Source organism: Abramis brama, assembly GCF_963993115.1.
Source record: "Abramis brama genome assembly, chromosome: 3".
Classification (NCBI taxonomy): domain Eukaryota; kingdom Metazoa; phylum Chordata; class Actinopteri; order Cypriniformes; family Leuciscidae; genus Abramis; species Abramis brama.
In genome coordinates, this window is record NC_139965.1 from 20419487 (window position 1) to 20437659 (window position 18173).

Here is an 18173-nt window from a genome sequence, read left to right on the forward strand (position 1 = left end):
TTATATTACATTTGCTACTTGAATCCTACATCTCACTTTTTGACTGTTAAAAACTGAAGTGTTGTGCTAGAATTGAGACTCGGCCTCTGTAAAGCGTAACGGTAGGCTAATATAAATACCTCAATGGTCAGTATGGCCATGATCATGTACTTGTTTTGTAAAACATGTTGGTTTAATCTTTTAGTCACGTCATTGTGGTGGGACCAGATCACTCTGTTCTCTGTCTGCACAGATACAGATGATGCTGTGCGTGATGTCACAAACAGACTCTTTTTTCAGACCAGGAACTTCCTCTTTTAATGTGTGTGCATTTCACAATCTATTCTCTCTTCCCCATTTCACTGTACCTTCCTGTCCTTATACTCTTACTGCTATAGTTAACTGTTTTATATTGTTTGCTAGAAAACAATTTAATTCAATATTATTTTGTTTTTGATGCAAAGACTAAACTTCAGGGTAGGGTTGCACCAGCTGTTCATAAGTTCTTTCTTAAATTGGAACGTAAAGTCCACAAGTAACTACTAGCTAGTTTTGTAACTAACTCTGTACTTTATTCCATTGCACCATTTGCTCATAAGGCAGAACGTAGCTAGTAGGTCGTAAACTCTACGTAAAGTAACGCATAGTCGTATAATATGACGTTTACCCTTGATGATCCAATAGCAGCCTTCAAATACGTGAGCAGAATTTGTTTAAATGCTGCGAATTTCAGTCTATCCTTCATTGTAACTTCTTTTGCCTCACTTAAATAACAGTAAAAATACGTTTCCATTAAATAAGACACTTAATCATGAATAACATAAGTGTTTTTATATGAAAATAACATTCAGAAACTGTATTTGAAACAAAATTAATAAGGATAAACAAGTGATGATACAAACAAACATAAGAAATAACATTTATTGATTATGACTGATTTTATTTGACATGCACAACACAGAGCGATGAGACAGATGCACTCAGCGGCGCGCTGTAGGACGAGTTCGTGTTGATGAGCCGCTAACAAAGTAATTTACTCACATAATATTCTCTCTTTTAAAATGTAAGCAAGTGTAAATGTCAGCATTATCATGTATGTCTAAAGAATTGAAGTCTGTCAGGTAAAAGAAGAGCTTATTGATGCAGTGCAGTTATTTTAGTAACTATTACTCCTGATCGGAGGCTTCCGTAAATATTTAGTTGATGCGTAGAGTTACGCTTCAACTAATTTTAATGGTGCAACGCAAAAATATTTATTAGTGCGTAAGTTGTATCTTGGTGCCCATTTACGTCAAAACTAGGCTAAGTTGCAACTTGCGCACAGCTGGTGCAAATGGCTCCTGGGTCGAAAGCAGGGGTTTTCGATCTTTTCGGCCACCGACCCCAAATATGATCATCCTTTTGTGTGTGACCCCCATCCTAAAATTTAAAAGGGATATACCTTTTATAAACACCCAATTGAAACACTGAAAAATGTATATTGCAAATTAGTTTCTATTTAGTCACATTATTGTATTTTTCTACTCTATAGTTATGAACTGTTAAATGTATTATTTAATTTTAAGCTAATTTTAAATTGAATTATTTTGTTTAAAGTTTAAAATTGGAAAATGAAGAAATTAAAATAGCCATAAATATTATTAGTATTCTAATCTTACAGCTGTAATGTAAAATAAAATTATTGTTTTTTAATTTTTTAAAAAATTTGAAAATGAAGAAATTAAAACAGCCATAAATATTAGGATTCTAATTTTACAGCTGTAATGTAAAATCAAATGATAAAAAAAAAAATATATATATATATATATATATATATATATATATATATATATATATATATATATATATATATTTTTTTTTTTTTTTATTATTATTATTATTTTTTTAATTATTATTATTTTACAGTAATCGTATTTCTTATTTTGCTTTTATTTAGTCATTTTAATTGTATTAGTTAGTAGTAGTAATAATATTATTTAATAGACATAAAATTAAAGTTTTGGCAGAACTACAAGCAAGCGCAGCAAACCTGATTTTTTTTTTTTTTGCTGAAACTTTTGCTGAAAAATAAGTTGTATTTTAAATCATAATCACAACTTTTATCACTACAATTACAATTATCAAAAATTACAATTCGATTTTTTTCCCATATGTTTGTGGTACGTAAAGTAATGCGTATGTAATGTAATGTACGTTTGTTAGTGTAAATATTAGTGTAATTTTCTTTGGTATGAATGTTTTGTGTGGTTGTTCAGACTAATTTAAGTTTGGCGTGAAGGCTTCAATGATTTTTAATCATTAAGAAAACACTAATGAAGGAGACTTGTGTGAGCCTAAGCCAACATTATGCACTGTGTGTGTTTCAGCTTAGTTTTCAGTGGTGCGCTGGGAGATAAAGAGAAGATAAAATGAAGGAGAATTGCAGAGATCAATGATAATGAAGATAAAAGTATTTTAGAGAGTTTAGCTCATGAACACAGAATCAAACCAGGTCAGCTCAGTTCTGTCTGAGGTTTACTGCTTGTATGATTTGGCATTCATGACTCGGTGTGACAGGAAGGAAATGTAGTTACTGCCACCGTATGCATTTTACCACTCGTTGAAGACTGATGCTGTCATATTCATATTCAGTGCGATTGTTAAAGACATCAGCACCATTCGCATAATTTCATTGCTTGAACGATTTGGATCGAGGGACTCAACAGAGAATTAAGCGAAAGAGTAAACTAAATGGAAGTAGACAGAGTTTATTTTAGTTTGAGCTGCTGTTGTTCATGGTAAAGGGTTCATGGTATTCTCTTTATTTTTGTTCTTTCAGTTTTTACTCTTTGTATACATTTTTGTTTTGTTCTTTTGGATCATCAGTAAATGACAGCATGTGAGATCACAGTTAAATGAGAACACACACCGATCATTTTACAGAGCTGCTGGTTCCTCTTAAACCCCCACCTCTTTTCCACCAAGACTCAACACAAAGAGTCAACACTTCTCCTTTAACTTTATTTGTTGCTGTAGTGCTTTGGTTAGATTAGATAAAAAAAAAAAAACGTATTTTGAGTGCTAAAACTTCCTGTTTAATTGAGAAAAATCGCATTCAAACTTTTGTTCACACCGAGTTCCACTCTTTTTTCTTCTTTTTGAGGAGAAACAAAAACATCTGTAGTCAGTAGTCATTTAATAAGAGCTTAGTCTGCACTGTCATCATTTGTGCTGATATTTACAATCGTTCAAAAGTTTGGGGTACTAAGATTGGAAAAAAACCCTGTCTATTTCAATATAATTTAAAATGTAATTTATTCTTTTAAAGGCAAAGCTGAATTTTCAGCATCATTAGTCTTCAGTGCCACATGATCCTTTAGAAATCACTATAATATGCTGATTTGATGCTCAAGAAACATTTCTTATTATTATCAATTTTAAAAACTCTGCTTAATATTTTTGTGTTAACAGATAGGCTATATTCTTTGATTGAAAAGAAAGGTTTGAAATGTATATTTTTTTTGTAACAATATAAAAAGCATCAAAGTAATGACTTAATTTTTGGTCTGTCCTCTTGCAAAACAAAAATATATGACAACAAATTATAGCTTTGTATTTTTTGGAGCCAAAGTCTCCAAAACTGGAGCCCAGCTTAGACATTCTTTGAAATATTTTCACTGGTGTTTCTCTGGAGCAACACATCATACAGGTTTGCAATGACCTATTGCAATGAGCTATTCCTTTTATTTATTTTTGCTCAGATAAAGATTCTGACTGCACAAACCGGTCCTATTAGCCTATTAAGCATGAAATGCGACCTTATAGCCAGCAGCATTACTGTCCTATGTGTCAGATGTTGAAAATATGAAAAATGCTCTTGTGCCGTCAGAGGCCTTGTTTCAAGTTGAACTTGAATCTTTAAATTTGGATCACACATTGGTTTAAAACCAGTCTGAAGGCCTGGTGTCTCTTGCTGTACATCTGTTAAACCAGCTTAACTAGTTTGATCTGAAACATTTGTTTAGTTCATTGTCATTTGACTTATTTGCATACTGAACTGATGTTAGTTAGGTGGTAGCCAAAATGACCTGGGCTCTGTTTCTCAAAAGCATAGTGTGCTAAGTTGATCAGAGACCATTGGTGCTAATGATTCTACAATCTGGTTTTAAGAAACGCAGCCTTGTCCAGTTATCTGCTCTATATCTCCTGTCTAATCTGTGCAAAAGTGATTTCACAATATTGACAGTATTTAAAAGTAGCATTCCATTGTATCTCCTAGTTCTTGGAATAAGATAATTTACTAGAAGCATGAAATAATTTTGTGCTCTGGAGGTTAGTCATTGTTTCTAAGTAAACACGCTAAAAGTAAAATAAAAGTGCTTTATGTACTGTGTAAACATATGTAACAGTGACTTGTATCCTGTCCTAACTGGCTTGTATTTTGACTTGACTTCATCCACTGTTATTTTGTGGTCAGCATTTGAGGTCAACATCAGCCCTTTTCTTTTTGTTAAGTCTGTCTGGGTCATTCAAAGTGTGTCAGGCTTTGCCCTGCCAGCGATATCACACACGCTAACAGCTATGATTGACAATGTAATGGTGAACTGGTTATCTGTAATTCCTCTCAGGCCACAATGGGAATTGTCCATCATTAATTGCCATTTTATTTGCATTCTGCTTTCACAATAGAAAAAACAGCATACGTGCAATCCTGCATGCAAAATACAGAGTGCCTGCTGGTTTCCCATGAGTATTTTTGTTGTGTTTTTGTTCCTGTAGGCCACTGTAAAGCAGATTGGAGACTAAACAACAGTCCTAAGCTGTTAGATATACTGGATGACACCATTCCTGGCATTGGCACCTATGAGGACTTCAACACCATCGACTGGGTTAGGGAGAAGTCTAAAGACAGAGATCGGCATAGAGAGGTGAGCGGGGTTTCCAACTGCTTTTGAAACTTCACCCACAGTTCCTGCTCTAACACCTTGTGTTTCTTTCAGATCACCAATAAGAGTAAGCAGTCTACACTAGCCTTGCTCGTCAGCATCAGTGATGCCTTCTCTGGCTGGCTTCTAATGCTCCTCATTGGACTCATGTCAGGTCAGCCCACGTCTTGCCCACTTCCTGTTTATTTCCACGTTCTAATTCAGCGGTTTTCAAAAATGGGTCGCGACCCATTTGTGGGTCACAGATTGGGAAGAGGAGGGTGACGCAGTCACTATTGGCTGCAGCAAAATGTACTTTTCATGATTGACACACTCATACAAACAGGTTGTACAATGTACCAACGTTAAATAGAAATCGCTATATTGCTTAGTGCGATTTTAATTAGATAAATATGTCAGCATTGTGTTTCATGAAGCGCACGCGTGTTTATCTGCGCATTATTAACAAGAAGAATCCTCCAATCACTGCTCTGCATTCTGCATGAGATCGCATTACACTGGAGAATTCAGATGTCAAAAAACGGTTAAGTGCTCACGGAAGAGATGGGTTTTCAGTTGTCTTTTGAATGTTGTCAGGGATTCTGCATTCCGGATGAGGGTGGGGAGAGCGTTCCACCAGCATGGAACTGTGAATGAGAATGTTCTGGAAAGTGATTTTGTGGCTTTCTGTGATGGAACCACGAGTCGTTGCTCTTTGACCGATTGTAGGCTTCTTGTAGGGATGTAGACTCGTAGGAGTGAGTGAAAGTAGGAGGGAGCTGAGCCTGTGATAGATCTGTAAGCAAGCGTCATCAATGCCTTGAACTTGATGCGAGCAGCGAGAGGTAGCCAGTGCAGAGAGATGAACAGAGGAGTGACGTGGGCCCTCTTGGGCTCGTTGAAGACAAGACAAGTTGAAGCATTCTGAATCATTTGTAGAGGTTTAGTTGCACATGCTGGAAGTCCGGCCAGAAGAGCATTGCAGTAGTCAAGCCTAGAGATGACCAGGGCCTGGACGAGAAGTTGTGTTGCATGCTCAGTAAGGAAAGGCCTGATCTTCCTGATGTTGTGCAGTGCAAACCTGCATGATCGAGCTGTCTTTGAAATGTGATCTGTGAAGGTCAGCTGGTCATCAAACGTTACTCCAAGATATCTGACTGACCTTGATGGGGTGATTGATGATGATTCTAGCTGGATAGTGAAGTTGTGATGTAGAGACGGATTGGCAGGGAGGCAGAGAAGCTCAGTCTTTGCCAGGTTGAGCTGCAGGTGATGTTCCTTCATCCATGCCGAGATGTCCAGACAGCTTGAGACCCGTGCAGCTACTGTGGGATCATCTGGTTGAAATGAGAGGAAGAGTTGTGTGTCATCAGCATAGCAGTGGTAGGAGAAACAGTGTGCCTGTATAATGTGTCCCAGTGATGTGGTGTAGATGGAGAAGAGGAGGGGACCAAAAACTGAACCCTGGGGAACCCCTGTGGTCAGTTGATGTGCTCTGGATACCTCGCCTCTCCATGCGACCCTGAAGGACCTACCTGTGAGATAGGATTTGAACCAGTGGAGTGAAGTTCCTGTGATGCCCAGTGATGAGAGGCTGGACAGAAGGATCTGATGATTCACAGTGTCCAAGGCAGCAGACAGATCCAGGAGAATGAGTACTGAAGATTTAGAAGCAGCTTTTGCAATCCGTAGGGCTTCTGTGACCGACAGTAATGCAGTCTCAGTAGAATGCCCTTTCTTGAAGCTGGATTGGTTAACATCCAGCTGGTTGTTTAGAGACAAGAAGGATGTTACTTGGTTGAAAACAGCTTTTTCAAGTGTTTTCGCAATGAATGGTAGGAGAGAGATAGGTCTGTAATTCTCTACAGATGATGTGTTTAGTGTTGGTTTTTTAAGCAGTGGAGTAACCCGAGCCTGCTTGAATGCTGTAGGGAAAGTGCCAGTATGTAGGGATGAGTTAATGATGTGTGTGAGTGCTGGTAGAAGTGTGGGGTTGCTACCTACCAACGCATAAGGAAAATATATATGTAAAAAGTATTTCACATGTACACACACGAGCACAAAAGCGTTTTCTACGCAGAACAACCCGATGAATTTAACAAAACTCGCAGCATAAATATTAGTATTGAAATTCTAGGTCCTGGGCTTACAGTCAAATACAATTATTAGTCTATTATTTTTTTTATATTCAGATTTTTTTTTTTTGTCATATCAAACCTTTGGTTAAGATTAAGCTTACTTAATCTTTTTAATTTCTTTAAATTTGTTCTGCCATGTCTGGGTAAATCGGTTGAGACAGCAGACAAAAACTACTCGGTATTCTTCACATTATTTCAACAGCCATTTGGCTGCTATTTTAATTCTCAAAAATGTTGATAATGTACCATAAGTTTGTATTGCAATTAAACTTATATGCCATTCATACTATGACAAGGAAAAAAGAGAATGAACGCCTCCCACCCCGGCCCACATTCATGCTTTAAAATGATTTGAGATAGATTATTCTTGTCTAGGTGGGTCCTGGAATGGAAAAGCTTGGGAACCCCTGCTCTAATTGATCGCTCCAGATCAAGACAATATCAATCCGCTTCAGCTATTATGTGTATATTAGTCTGCATCAGGTCAGTAACTAGTTGGCATGTCTGTCTTTATGTAGGGTGACCAGACCCGTTTTTCAGCTCTATTTTTAGTGCCCCGACTTATGAAAAAATCATGGTTGTCACGCATTTCTTCTTTCCTAAATTGTTTTTGGTAGGTGATCATAAAAGGGAGTATAGCAGTTTTCTGTCACGCGAAAATAGCCTACGCAAAGGTAGCCAATCTAATCATAGTATATTTTTGAGAACAAAATTACCATCCAATCACAATTAGTTATCGATTAACTTGCAGTTAGTTAAGGCGGGATATTAGAGAGCACTGAAGCAATGAAGTGAATGTGTACATTTAACTGGGATCTTCAAAAAGAGTTTATCAAGTTATTATGTGTAGTAAGTTGTGAAAAAAGGACTCAAATGTGGTGTCGTGCTGAATGACACACACCAGAAGCGCTCTCTCAGACAGCGCGCGATCCCGGATTCAGTTCACTTTGCGCCTGTATGGTCAAATGCAGACACGGTTGTCAAAATGCCCATCACGTGGAGTACGTCACGTAAATACAGCGCTGTGAAAACCGGATAAGTGTCAGTATATTAGATCCAAGCATTCAGTCTTAAAGTGACAGCAGCCTAAAATACCTGTCTGTGTCATTTTAATGTTAATCAAACAACAAAACATGTTAAGTAAATGTATACATGTTAAATAAACCTACTGTACCTGAAAAACATAGTTTATTTAATTTGTAGCTATCGTATTTGTCCTATTGTTTGTAATTTGCTGCTTTGTGCTTTTTTATGTAACAAAAATAAACTAGGCCTAACTATATATATATATATATATATATAAAATGAAATACAATTTCTGATATCATGAAATATCTGGTCACCCTATATTTAAATGGAGTAGTGTATCAAATTGATAAAAGAATAAAACATGTTCATATGAATAGCCTTTTTATAGTTCTGTTGTTTGTTTCATGTTTGAGAATAGACATGACTTTCTTTTCTTCACTGGAATTTATCCACAACTTGTAATATTTGAAAACAATATTAATAAATACAATAAATACTACATTAAAGGGATAGTTTACCCAAAAATGAAAATTAGCCCATGATTTAAAGCTTGGAAGAGCCAGGACATTAATAAAACTCAGATTGTATTTGTCTGTAAGAAGACTCATATACACCTAGGACGACTTGAGGGTGAGTAAATCATGGACTAATTTTCATTTTTGGGTGAACTATTCCTTTAAGGCAATTCTTAGATAGCATTCTATGCGTCGGGTGTATTTAAAGTCTGTCAATCAACATTAGAGCGCCACCCTCAGGCTGAATAACGCAACCACTGCCAAAAGTGTTCTACCTGTGTTCAGCAATTACAATATAAAGCTTACAAATTGTTTATCATAAACTAGCACTAAGATACAGAATCAGATAAGTAATACAGTAATCATTTTGTTAATACAGTAACGCCTTTGTTGCTGTCTTGATTGTTTAATATCTTTCTATTTGTTTCCTGAGCTTGAATACACAAAGTACAATGAAGATTTTTACCTGCATACTTTCAAAGTAGACCTGCATACTTTCAGTACTGTACTGTGTTGAATTATAAAGCCCATTTCTGGCATATTAGAAAATATACATAATAAAAATATATAATAAAAATGTGTCATTATGAGGTAAGTCAAAATAATAAGATAAAGTCATCATTATGACACAATTTTGTTGACTTGGTATCTCATAATTTTGACCTTTTATGACTTTCATAATTATTATTTTTTTCTCTTATGTGTCGGAAGTGGGCTTTTATAGAAACCCATTTCACCATCATAAGAAAACTAACTTTTGTCGAAAATCATAACTGGTATGTCACAATTATGACTTCAGTAATTGTTTACCAAAGCTTGATTTTAAAATTCCATAGCCCTAAGGATTATACTTATCAAAAGTTGATAAGAGGTGAGCTATTACTTTTTGTTTCGCTTTCATACCTATGATTTTATTAACAAAAAGGCAACAAATCAATTGACATATCCCATAAAATTGCATTGAGGAAAGGACCAGAGTCCTATCTAAGGACCAGAATGTCATAGGGACTTGGGGATGGGGTTGTTTGCCTTGGGCCTGTAAGCAAACACCTTATTCTCTTTAGAAAATGTAAAAACTAGCGATAATTCTTTATTGTGTGAAAATGCATTCGTATGATGTGTGACTTGAATGTCTTTTGTGTCCCATCTCTTCCCTCACCAGGGGCCTTGGCTGGAGGTATAGACATTGCCGCCCATTGGATGACAGACCTTAAAGAGGGTGTGTGCCTAAACGGGTTCTGGTTTAATCATGAGGACTGTTGCTGGACATCCAATGAAACCACTTTCAAGGAAAGAGACAGGTGTCCTCAGTGGAAAAGCTGGGCAGAGCTCATGGTTGGAGTCAATGAGGTGGGTTCCTTATTCAACCCGCACGGAAGCGTTGCATGACAGAGATCCATGTTATCAGTGCACCATACTGCATATGTAATCCAATGCTCGAAATTGCAACCATTTTGGTTGCATATGCTCCCGAAATTTAACCTCAAAATATATTTAGAGCATTTGTGCAAGTGCAAATAATTGTTGTGGTGCGACTTGTTTTCATTTCTCTACAAAACGTTCCCTAATTACTGCACAGAGTATGTGCCTGCTGCCTGCTGTGAGCTGATAGAGTGACCGGCCCACCGTTCTATCCAACGTTACACAACCAATTAAACTTCCTCTTTAAATTCTTAACTTAAATGCAGATTTTAGATTGGTTAATATTAGCCATCAATCACCCCTTTCACTGCGCTCTGTTGTCACGTGACAGGGGGCTAACTAGTGCACAAAATGTAAAGAGCTGAAGAGAGAAGATGAAAAGAACACAGAGCTTTCTTTTGCAAGCCACATAAAGTTAAAGATAAGCGTGAGAGCTTGATTAAACACCAGGAGAGTGCCAAGCACAAGAAATGCCGGGACAAGTGTGTGGCTAAGAATTCCGGATCGGGTTCAATTGTTGAAGCTTTTAATCGTCAGGATACTGCCGGCCGTTCCACTCAGTTGGCAGAGCTGAACGGGAAATTTAACACCGTCTACACCATCGCTAAAGAAGAGCTCACCTTCACTAAATTTACACCCATGTTGCAGCTCATGGTGCTGCTTTTAAATAAAAGAAATCTGTTAATAATATCAGGGTTTCTGCAGGTCTCAAAAAGTCTAAATTCGCCCTTACACAAAATGAGGCCTTACAAGGTCTTAAATTAGAGCAGAAAGTTTTAAATTCATAGGCACTGTATTAAATGTTGCATGCCTTGTGAAAAATGAATATCTTCCTCAGTATTTTTGACCTGTTTTTCAAATACAAATATCTATTTTTGCTGGTGCTCCTAACTTTTTGAATTTGGAAGAACCCGTGCTGACAAGTAAAAAAGTTAATTTCAAGCCCTAGTAATCATTTCATCATCATGTTGTGGTTTACTGCTTTAAATCAAATGTATCATTCGTGTTTTCACTGACACGAAAAATCACAAATGTTCTTGTTTTAGTAGAATATCACATTGTTATTTACATCTAGTTGACAGAAGAAAAACAGATGTGAGATTTTGTCTGATTATAATAAGTCTTCTCAGTTTAGCAGAATCCAAGCTTCACAGGCCTGTTTAGCTCAAAGATTTCCAAATGTATGACAGTGTTCTGCAGAGCCTAAATGAAATGAGTTCCTGGTGCCGCACTTCTGTGGATTAGAGGTCTTCTCTTGCTTAACTATTCGTCTGTGGGGCTGGGGTTGGTGAGAGTTTTAACACTTTTAGGGTGTATTCACACCTGCCTTGTTTGGTTCAATTGAATCAAACTCAAGTTCGTTTCCCCCCTTGGTGTGGATCTTTTGGGCAGGTGTGAATACAGCAATTGCACTCAGGTGCGGACCAAACAACCGAACCGAGACCCAGCTGAAGAGGTGGTCTCGGTACGGTTCCAGACAAACTCTGGTACGGTTCGTTTACGGTGTGAACATAAACAGACCCAATTGCAGAAAGCACTGCGCCTCTAAGACTTTATTTGACTGCTCTTATGAGGATACTTAACAAAACGGACATTTTGGCATAATAGTATGTGTTATTGTTTGTTCAAGCGCGAAAGAGAATTCGATTCCGGCGCGCTGTCTGTGCACACGATACTGTTGCGGGTCTTTCTGCGCGTCGTGTGTGCATCAGGACATTCACAGACAGAGCGTTCTCTTTTGTCTTAACACCAATAACACCAAATCAGTAAGAGAACAAATATTGCATTACGAAATATCTCCATGCTGAGCCTGTTTTTGCACTTCCTGCTTTTCCCTGCTTGAGAATTCCTGTCCAATGAATGGACGACCTTAGTACACGTGTGGTTTTGTTTACAAATTTTGGTTCACTTGCAAAAAGAGCAGTGTGAAAGCGAACCGTACCAAACAAAAAAAATCAACATTGTATTTGGTCCGGACCAAAGCAAGTGAACAATCGGACTTTCCTGGTGTGAATACACCCTTAGTGTTTTTGTAAAGTCTCTTGTTCTAACCAAGGCTAAATTTATTAATGTTGTGAAATTTTCTATTTAATATATTTTAAAATGTATTTTTTCCTGTTTTGGCAAAGCTGAATTTTCAGCATCATTACTCCAGTTTTCAGTGTCACATGATCCTTCAGAAATCATTCCAATATGCTGATTTGCTGCTCAAGGTCATTTTTTTTCTTATCAACAACAGTGAAAACAGTTGTGCTGCTTAATCATTTTTAAGTTTTTTTTTTTTTTTTGATGAACCGAAAATTCAAATGAGCAGCATTTATTTGAAATAGATTTTTATGGATTTTAATTGCATCCTTGCTGAATAAAAATATTAGTATCTTAAAAAAATAAATAAATCTTATTAACCCCAGATTTCTAAACGATAATGTATATCACCCCCTTGTGGTATGAAGACAAAGCAACAATGCAGAAAGTTGAATAAATTACAGTAAAGCATTTTCATCTCGGATGCATTTTATTTTATTTTTTTATTTTTATTCACAAATACTGAATAGCAGTAGGTTTTGTTTGTTTGGTTTCGTTTTTTTTAAGGAATTTCCAATTTTTCAGTATCCAGTCTATTGAGAAATGGAGGAATTCTTTTAAAGACCTTTATACCAACATTTCATGTAAATCTAGATTAAAGATATACATATTATTAGGGAGGGAGTTTCAAGCCTCAATTAGGAGGTCATATTCTCCTAAATCCCTCATTTGATGATTATCAACTTCAGGATGCGAGTAAATAGCATGTAAGAATAAGTGTGGCCTCTAACTGTCCTGTAGGGGGTGACAGTGTATAAGTCCCCTTGATTACAGCTGTGTCCTGTGTGTGTCCTGCAGGGGGCCAGTGCGTATGTGGTGAGTTATTTCATGTATGTGTGCTGGGCTCTTCTCTTCGCCTTCCTGGCAGTGACTCTGGTGAGAGCCTTCGCCCCTTACGCTTGCGGTTCAGGAATACCAGAGGTGAGAAGCTCCTCAGATGCTCACATATGATGAGCCATGTATCTTTTCACAAATTCAAGCTCTTTCCACCTATAATACAATTTTCCTTCAGCCGTACAATCACAATTTTGTAAAGATTTTGTTACTTTTGTAATTCTAGTGGTGCAGAAATTACACACTTCAGCTTTACTTTAAATTAGACTAAAAAAACACCTCCTTTTGTCAGTTTTATATTTCAAACTGTATGAGTAAAGTGAGAGTGTGAACAAAGACAAGCTATTTTTTTAGTTTTCTGCACTGTTTTCAGATGTTCAAAATGTTTTCAGATGTTCAACCACAATTGCTTCTGCACTCTAACCTTGGCAGAGAGAACAATACAGGGCTTTCTGACATAAGTCACACTGTCTGTCTGACAAAACCCCATGTTAGATGATTGCAGTTGTAATACTGATTTAAATTCATGCGGAGGAGTTGTCAGAGGAGATTTAAGGGCCGTTTTATTGGCTGTTTTTAAAACGACCCATTAAGACATGTTCATATGCCAAGAAAAACTGCTTAAGTGAATTATACTTGCTCCTCAACTCTTGGTCTGGAAAATGGCCAGTTTTTGGGAATAATTTTGAATCCTTTATACCTAATTCTTGCAGATTAAAACCATCCTGAGTGGCTTCATAATCCGTGGGTACCTGGGAAAGTGGACTTTGATCATAAAGACCATCACGCTGGTGCTGGCCGTCTCTTCTGGCCTCAGTCTGGGGAAGGAGGGTCCGCTGGTTCACGTAGCCTGCTGCTGCGCAAACATCCTATGCCATTTCTTCACCAAATACCGTCGAAATGAGGCCAAGAGACGAGAGGTGAGAGGAACTGGGGAGGGAGATGAGGAGAGGAGGAATGGAGTGATGAAGTGATAAGGGAGAGGGGAGTGTGGGATAGACTGACAGAAAAGTATTTTGTGTCTTGGACCAAAACTTGTAATGTAATACATTGATATAAACCTCTTGGCTTGGTCTCTTTTAACTGATGTGCTGGAAGTTGCCAGTGCCAAATAGGTAATAGAAATCGTGAACAGAAGAGGCTTTTTCTAGGCTGTCCTCCTGAATCACGTGATCAGGATTATATAATTGAATTGTATAATTCATTGTTCATATATTTAGGAGGTTGAATATGCTCTTTATTGTGCATTTTAGTTAGGGAATAGAAATGGAATGGATTGTAAATGAAGTAAATATTCATTACGTGTGTGTGTGTGTGTGTGTGTGTGTGTGTATCAGGTGTTGTCTGCAGCATCTGCAGTGGGAGTGTCCGTAGCGTTCGGTGCTCCTATTGGAGGGGTGCTTTTCAGTCTTGAGGAGGTGAGCACTTTGTATTTCTGCAGTCCTGCTATAAACAAAGAGATTCATTTATTTTTATAGTACTGTTTCTGATACGTTTTTTCCCTTTTGGAAGGGTTATTATATAGTCAGCCAAATAAACTCAAAATAAACCCAGACAGGCTGATCAGCTATTATTTTGAGGGGGTCATTTTATGAAAATGATAATGAGTGTTTAAAGGGGATTTCTCTATGATTCAGTTTCCGTATATATCATTGCGGTATCATTTTATTTGGCCAACAAAACATTTTCAGAAATTAATAATACTATGAAATAAAACTGTTTCGCTGTTATTTATATGGTTAAAATAAATTTTTGTGAGAAGAAAAAGTTAAAATTTCAGGTAATTTAAAACATAGACATATCTTAAATGTATTCTTGTCATTTGACTCTCCGGATGTATTACATTTTTAATGCATTCTTGAAAGAAAGAGAAAAAAACAAAGTCACGCTATTGACACAAATATCTGATAAACATCCTAAAAAGAGCAGATTCACATGTACACAAGATTTTTAAATGTTTTTGAAAGAAGTCTCTTATGTTCACCAAGGCTGCATTTATTTGTTCAAAATGCAGCAAAAACAGTAATGTTGTGAAATATTATTACAATTTAAAATAGATGTTTTCTGTCAATACATTTTGAAATATAATTCTTCAAATGGCAGAGCTGAATTTTTAGCAGCCATAGTTCCAGTCTTCAGCATCACATGATCTTTCAGAAATTATTCTAATATGATGATTTGACGCTCAAGAAACATTTTTATAGACCATTTGGGTGTTTAAAAACAGCGATGATGTGTTTTGTGGTGGCAGGAAATGACAGGTTTATATAAAATAATAATAGGTTAAAAAAAGGGGTAATTTTGAGTTTATATCTCAAAATTCGGAGATATTTTTTTGTCACAAATCCGTGTTTATATCTCAGTTCTGAGAAGAAAAATATTTTTTTCCCCCTCCGAATTGGGATTTAAACTTGCAAGAAAAAAGTGAGATAAAAAATGTTATAGGTTTAAATGTTATTGGTTTGAATATTATTTTATGCTGTAACTGTACGGCTAATGTCCCCAATGAACTGCATATGTGAATATTATGTAGACCTATTATTTACATCAAATTAATGCTTTAATAGTAGATTGATCATCGCAGGTTTCATCAGTCGAGTCTGTCCGTTTAATGGCTTGCAACCATAAATGTCTGCGTCCGGCTTCAAAGGGGGCGTCTTCGACGACAGTATATAAAAAAAGAAAAAAAAAGAAAGCCATCTTTACTTGCATTCCGATTCTGACATCCAGAGGCACAAGACAACGTTTTTTCTCGTATTCCTTGGATTTTGCACGTTTTCCTCCACTTACCACTGTTTTCTGCCACCACAATGTGTGCGCAGCTACAAATGACATAAATGTGGTGTCTGCTCCCAGCTGGTCTATTATTACCTATGTTTTTTTTTGTTAACAACTGTTTATTGAGTTTTCTTTTTTAAAGTCAAGAAACACAAAAATACAAATCAAAAAGCAACTATACAAATCTAGAACCCACCCCTGGTAGACTTCAAGAAAATAAAAGTAAAATACAAACATAGAATGTATTATTATCTATGTTGAAAACATCTGCTGAATGTTGTTCTAACACCTGACAGTGACAAATGTCTCTCACATTGTCTTTTTCAGGTCAGCTACTACTTCCCTCTGAAGACTCTGTGGCGTTCGTTCTTCGCTGCTCTGGTTGCTGCGTTCACCCTTCGCTCCATTAACCCCTTCGGCAACAGCCGTCTGGTCCTTTTCTATGTGGAGTTCCACACTCCCTGGCATTTTCTAGAACTCATACCTTTCATATTTCTGGGCATCTTTGGTGGCCTTTGGGGGGCTTTCTTCATTCGTGCTAACATCGCCTGGTGCCGTCTCCGAAAGAACACCTGCCTTGGGCACTACCCTGTCCTCGAGGTTCTGTTGGTCACCTTGATCACAGCTTTGCTAGCGTTCCCGAATGAGTACAGTCGGATGAGTGGCAGCCAACTGATCTCCGAGCTGTTCAACGACTGTAGTCTGCTGGACTCGTCGAGAATCTGCGACTACAGTGGAAGCAGAACAGGAAGTGCTAATGTTACTGTCACTAACGGTCTGGCGAATCGCCCGGCGGGGCCAAAGCTCTATACGGCTATGTTGCTGCTTTGTCTTGCACTGGTCTTTAAGATGTTCATCACTGTGGCTACATTTGGCATGAAGGTAACAGACCTAGATGTGTTTTGACTGCTAAACAAACTCTAGTCTCAGTTCAGTTCTTTCGAACTTTGGTATCGATTCAACCCTAGTCACAATAAAACCTTCAAACCTTCTTAAGAAGTTGTCAAATCACTGCTTGCATAACATGTAAGTTCTGCCATCTTTATCTATTTCTTTTGTCTTGCTCTTTGTTCCTCTCAAGGTGCCATCCGGTCTGTTCATCCCCAGTATGGCGGTGGGGGCTATAGCAGGCAGGCTTCTTGGTGTGGGCATGGAGCAGCTGGCCATCTACCATCATGACTGGAATGTTTTCAGAGGCTGGTGCTCTCCTGGGGCGGACTGCATCACGCCGGGCCTGTACGCCATGGTGGGCGCAGCAGCCTGTCTGGGTGAGGGGTGATTTAGCTCCATCTCTGTGAAAAATTTACTGAAGATTCATTTTCCAGATGATTTATTTTTCACTTTGCAGTAACAACCTAATTGCCTTGTGCAGTCTTCCATGCAGAAGCATTTCATGTTGGCTTTCAGGAGCATGGCTTGATCTTGCTTAGTCATTGACATTTAATGAACTATTTCCTTTATACACCCTAATTATTGGTGTTTACACCCTAAATATTACTGTTGTTCATATTTGTGGTTAGTGGTTTATATCTGTATTAAAAAGGATTTTTTTTTCCTTCTCATTTCCCACTCTAGGTGGTGTGACCCGTATGACAGTCTCTCTGGTGGTCATTATGTTTGAGCTGACTGGAGGTTTAGAGTACATTGTGCCTCTCATGGCTGCTGCCATGACCAGCAAATGGGTCGCAGACGCTCTGGGTCGTGAGGGCATTTACGAGGCCCACATCCGTCTCAACGGTTACCCCTTCCTGGAAGCCAAAGAGGAATTCCGCCACAAGACTCTTGCCACGGATGTGATGCGACCACGGCGGAGCGGCCCACCGCTGTCTGTGCTGACGCAGAGCGGAATGACTGTAGAGGAGGTGGAGAGACTCATCGTAGACACCACCTACAGTGGCTTTCCTGTGGTGATCTCACATCAGTCTCAGAGATTGGTGGGCTTTGTGTTGAGGAGGGATCTGGTCATATCTTTAGGTGAGTATTTGGTTTTATTGGTGCTCCACATATTTACGCTATTTATTTATATATACATGTATATACTGTACATAGTCCCGTTCAAAAGTTTGCGATCAGTAATATTTTTATTCAACAAGGATGCATGAAATTGGTCAAAAGTAACAGTAAAGATTTTTTTTACATTGTTACAAAAATGTTTTCAACATTGATCATTATAAGAAATGTTTCTTGAGCACCAAATCAGCAGATTAGAATGATTTCTGAAGGATCATGTGACACTAAAGACTGGAGTAATGATGCTGAAAATGCAGCTTTGACATCACAGGAACAAATTGTTTTAAAGGGACAGTTCACCCAAAAATGAAAATTCTGACTTTAATTACTTACCCTCATGTCGTTCCAAACCTGTAAGACTTTCGCTCATCTTCGTAACACAAATGAAGATCTTTTTTGATGAAATGTGAGATCTTTCTGTCCCTCCATTGACTGCTACACAACTACCACGCTTCAAAAAGTTCATAAAGAGATTGTAA

At 37.7% G+C, this 18173-nt stretch overlaps 1 protein-coding gene across 2 annotated transcripts in view; it reads left to right on the forward strand.

Moving 5' to 3' along the window:
- Positions 1 to 18173, forward strand: part of clcn5b (chloride channel, voltage-sensitive 5b) — a 28896-nt gene that overhangs the window by 4361 nt on the left and 6362 nt on the right. For both annotated transcript variants that reach the window (XM_084108935.1, XM_084108934.1), the window contains exons 3-11: positions 4738 to 4886; positions 4959 to 5058; positions 9728 to 9915; positions 12871 to 12993; positions 13620 to 13826; positions 14244 to 14324; positions 16012 to 16566; positions 16766 to 16952; positions 17260 to 17658. In XM_084108935.1, coding sequence (XP_083965061.1) covers positions 4738 to 4886; positions 4959 to 5058; positions 9728 to 9915; positions 12871 to 12993; positions 13620 to 13826; positions 14244 to 14324; positions 16012 to 16566; positions 16766 to 16952; positions 17260 to 17658 — 1989 coding nt within the window. The remainder of the gene's footprint in view (positions 1 to 4737; positions 4887 to 4958; positions 5059 to 9727; positions 9916 to 12870; positions 12994 to 13619; positions 13827 to 14243; positions 14325 to 16011; positions 16567 to 16765; positions 16953 to 17259; positions 17659 to 18173) is intronic.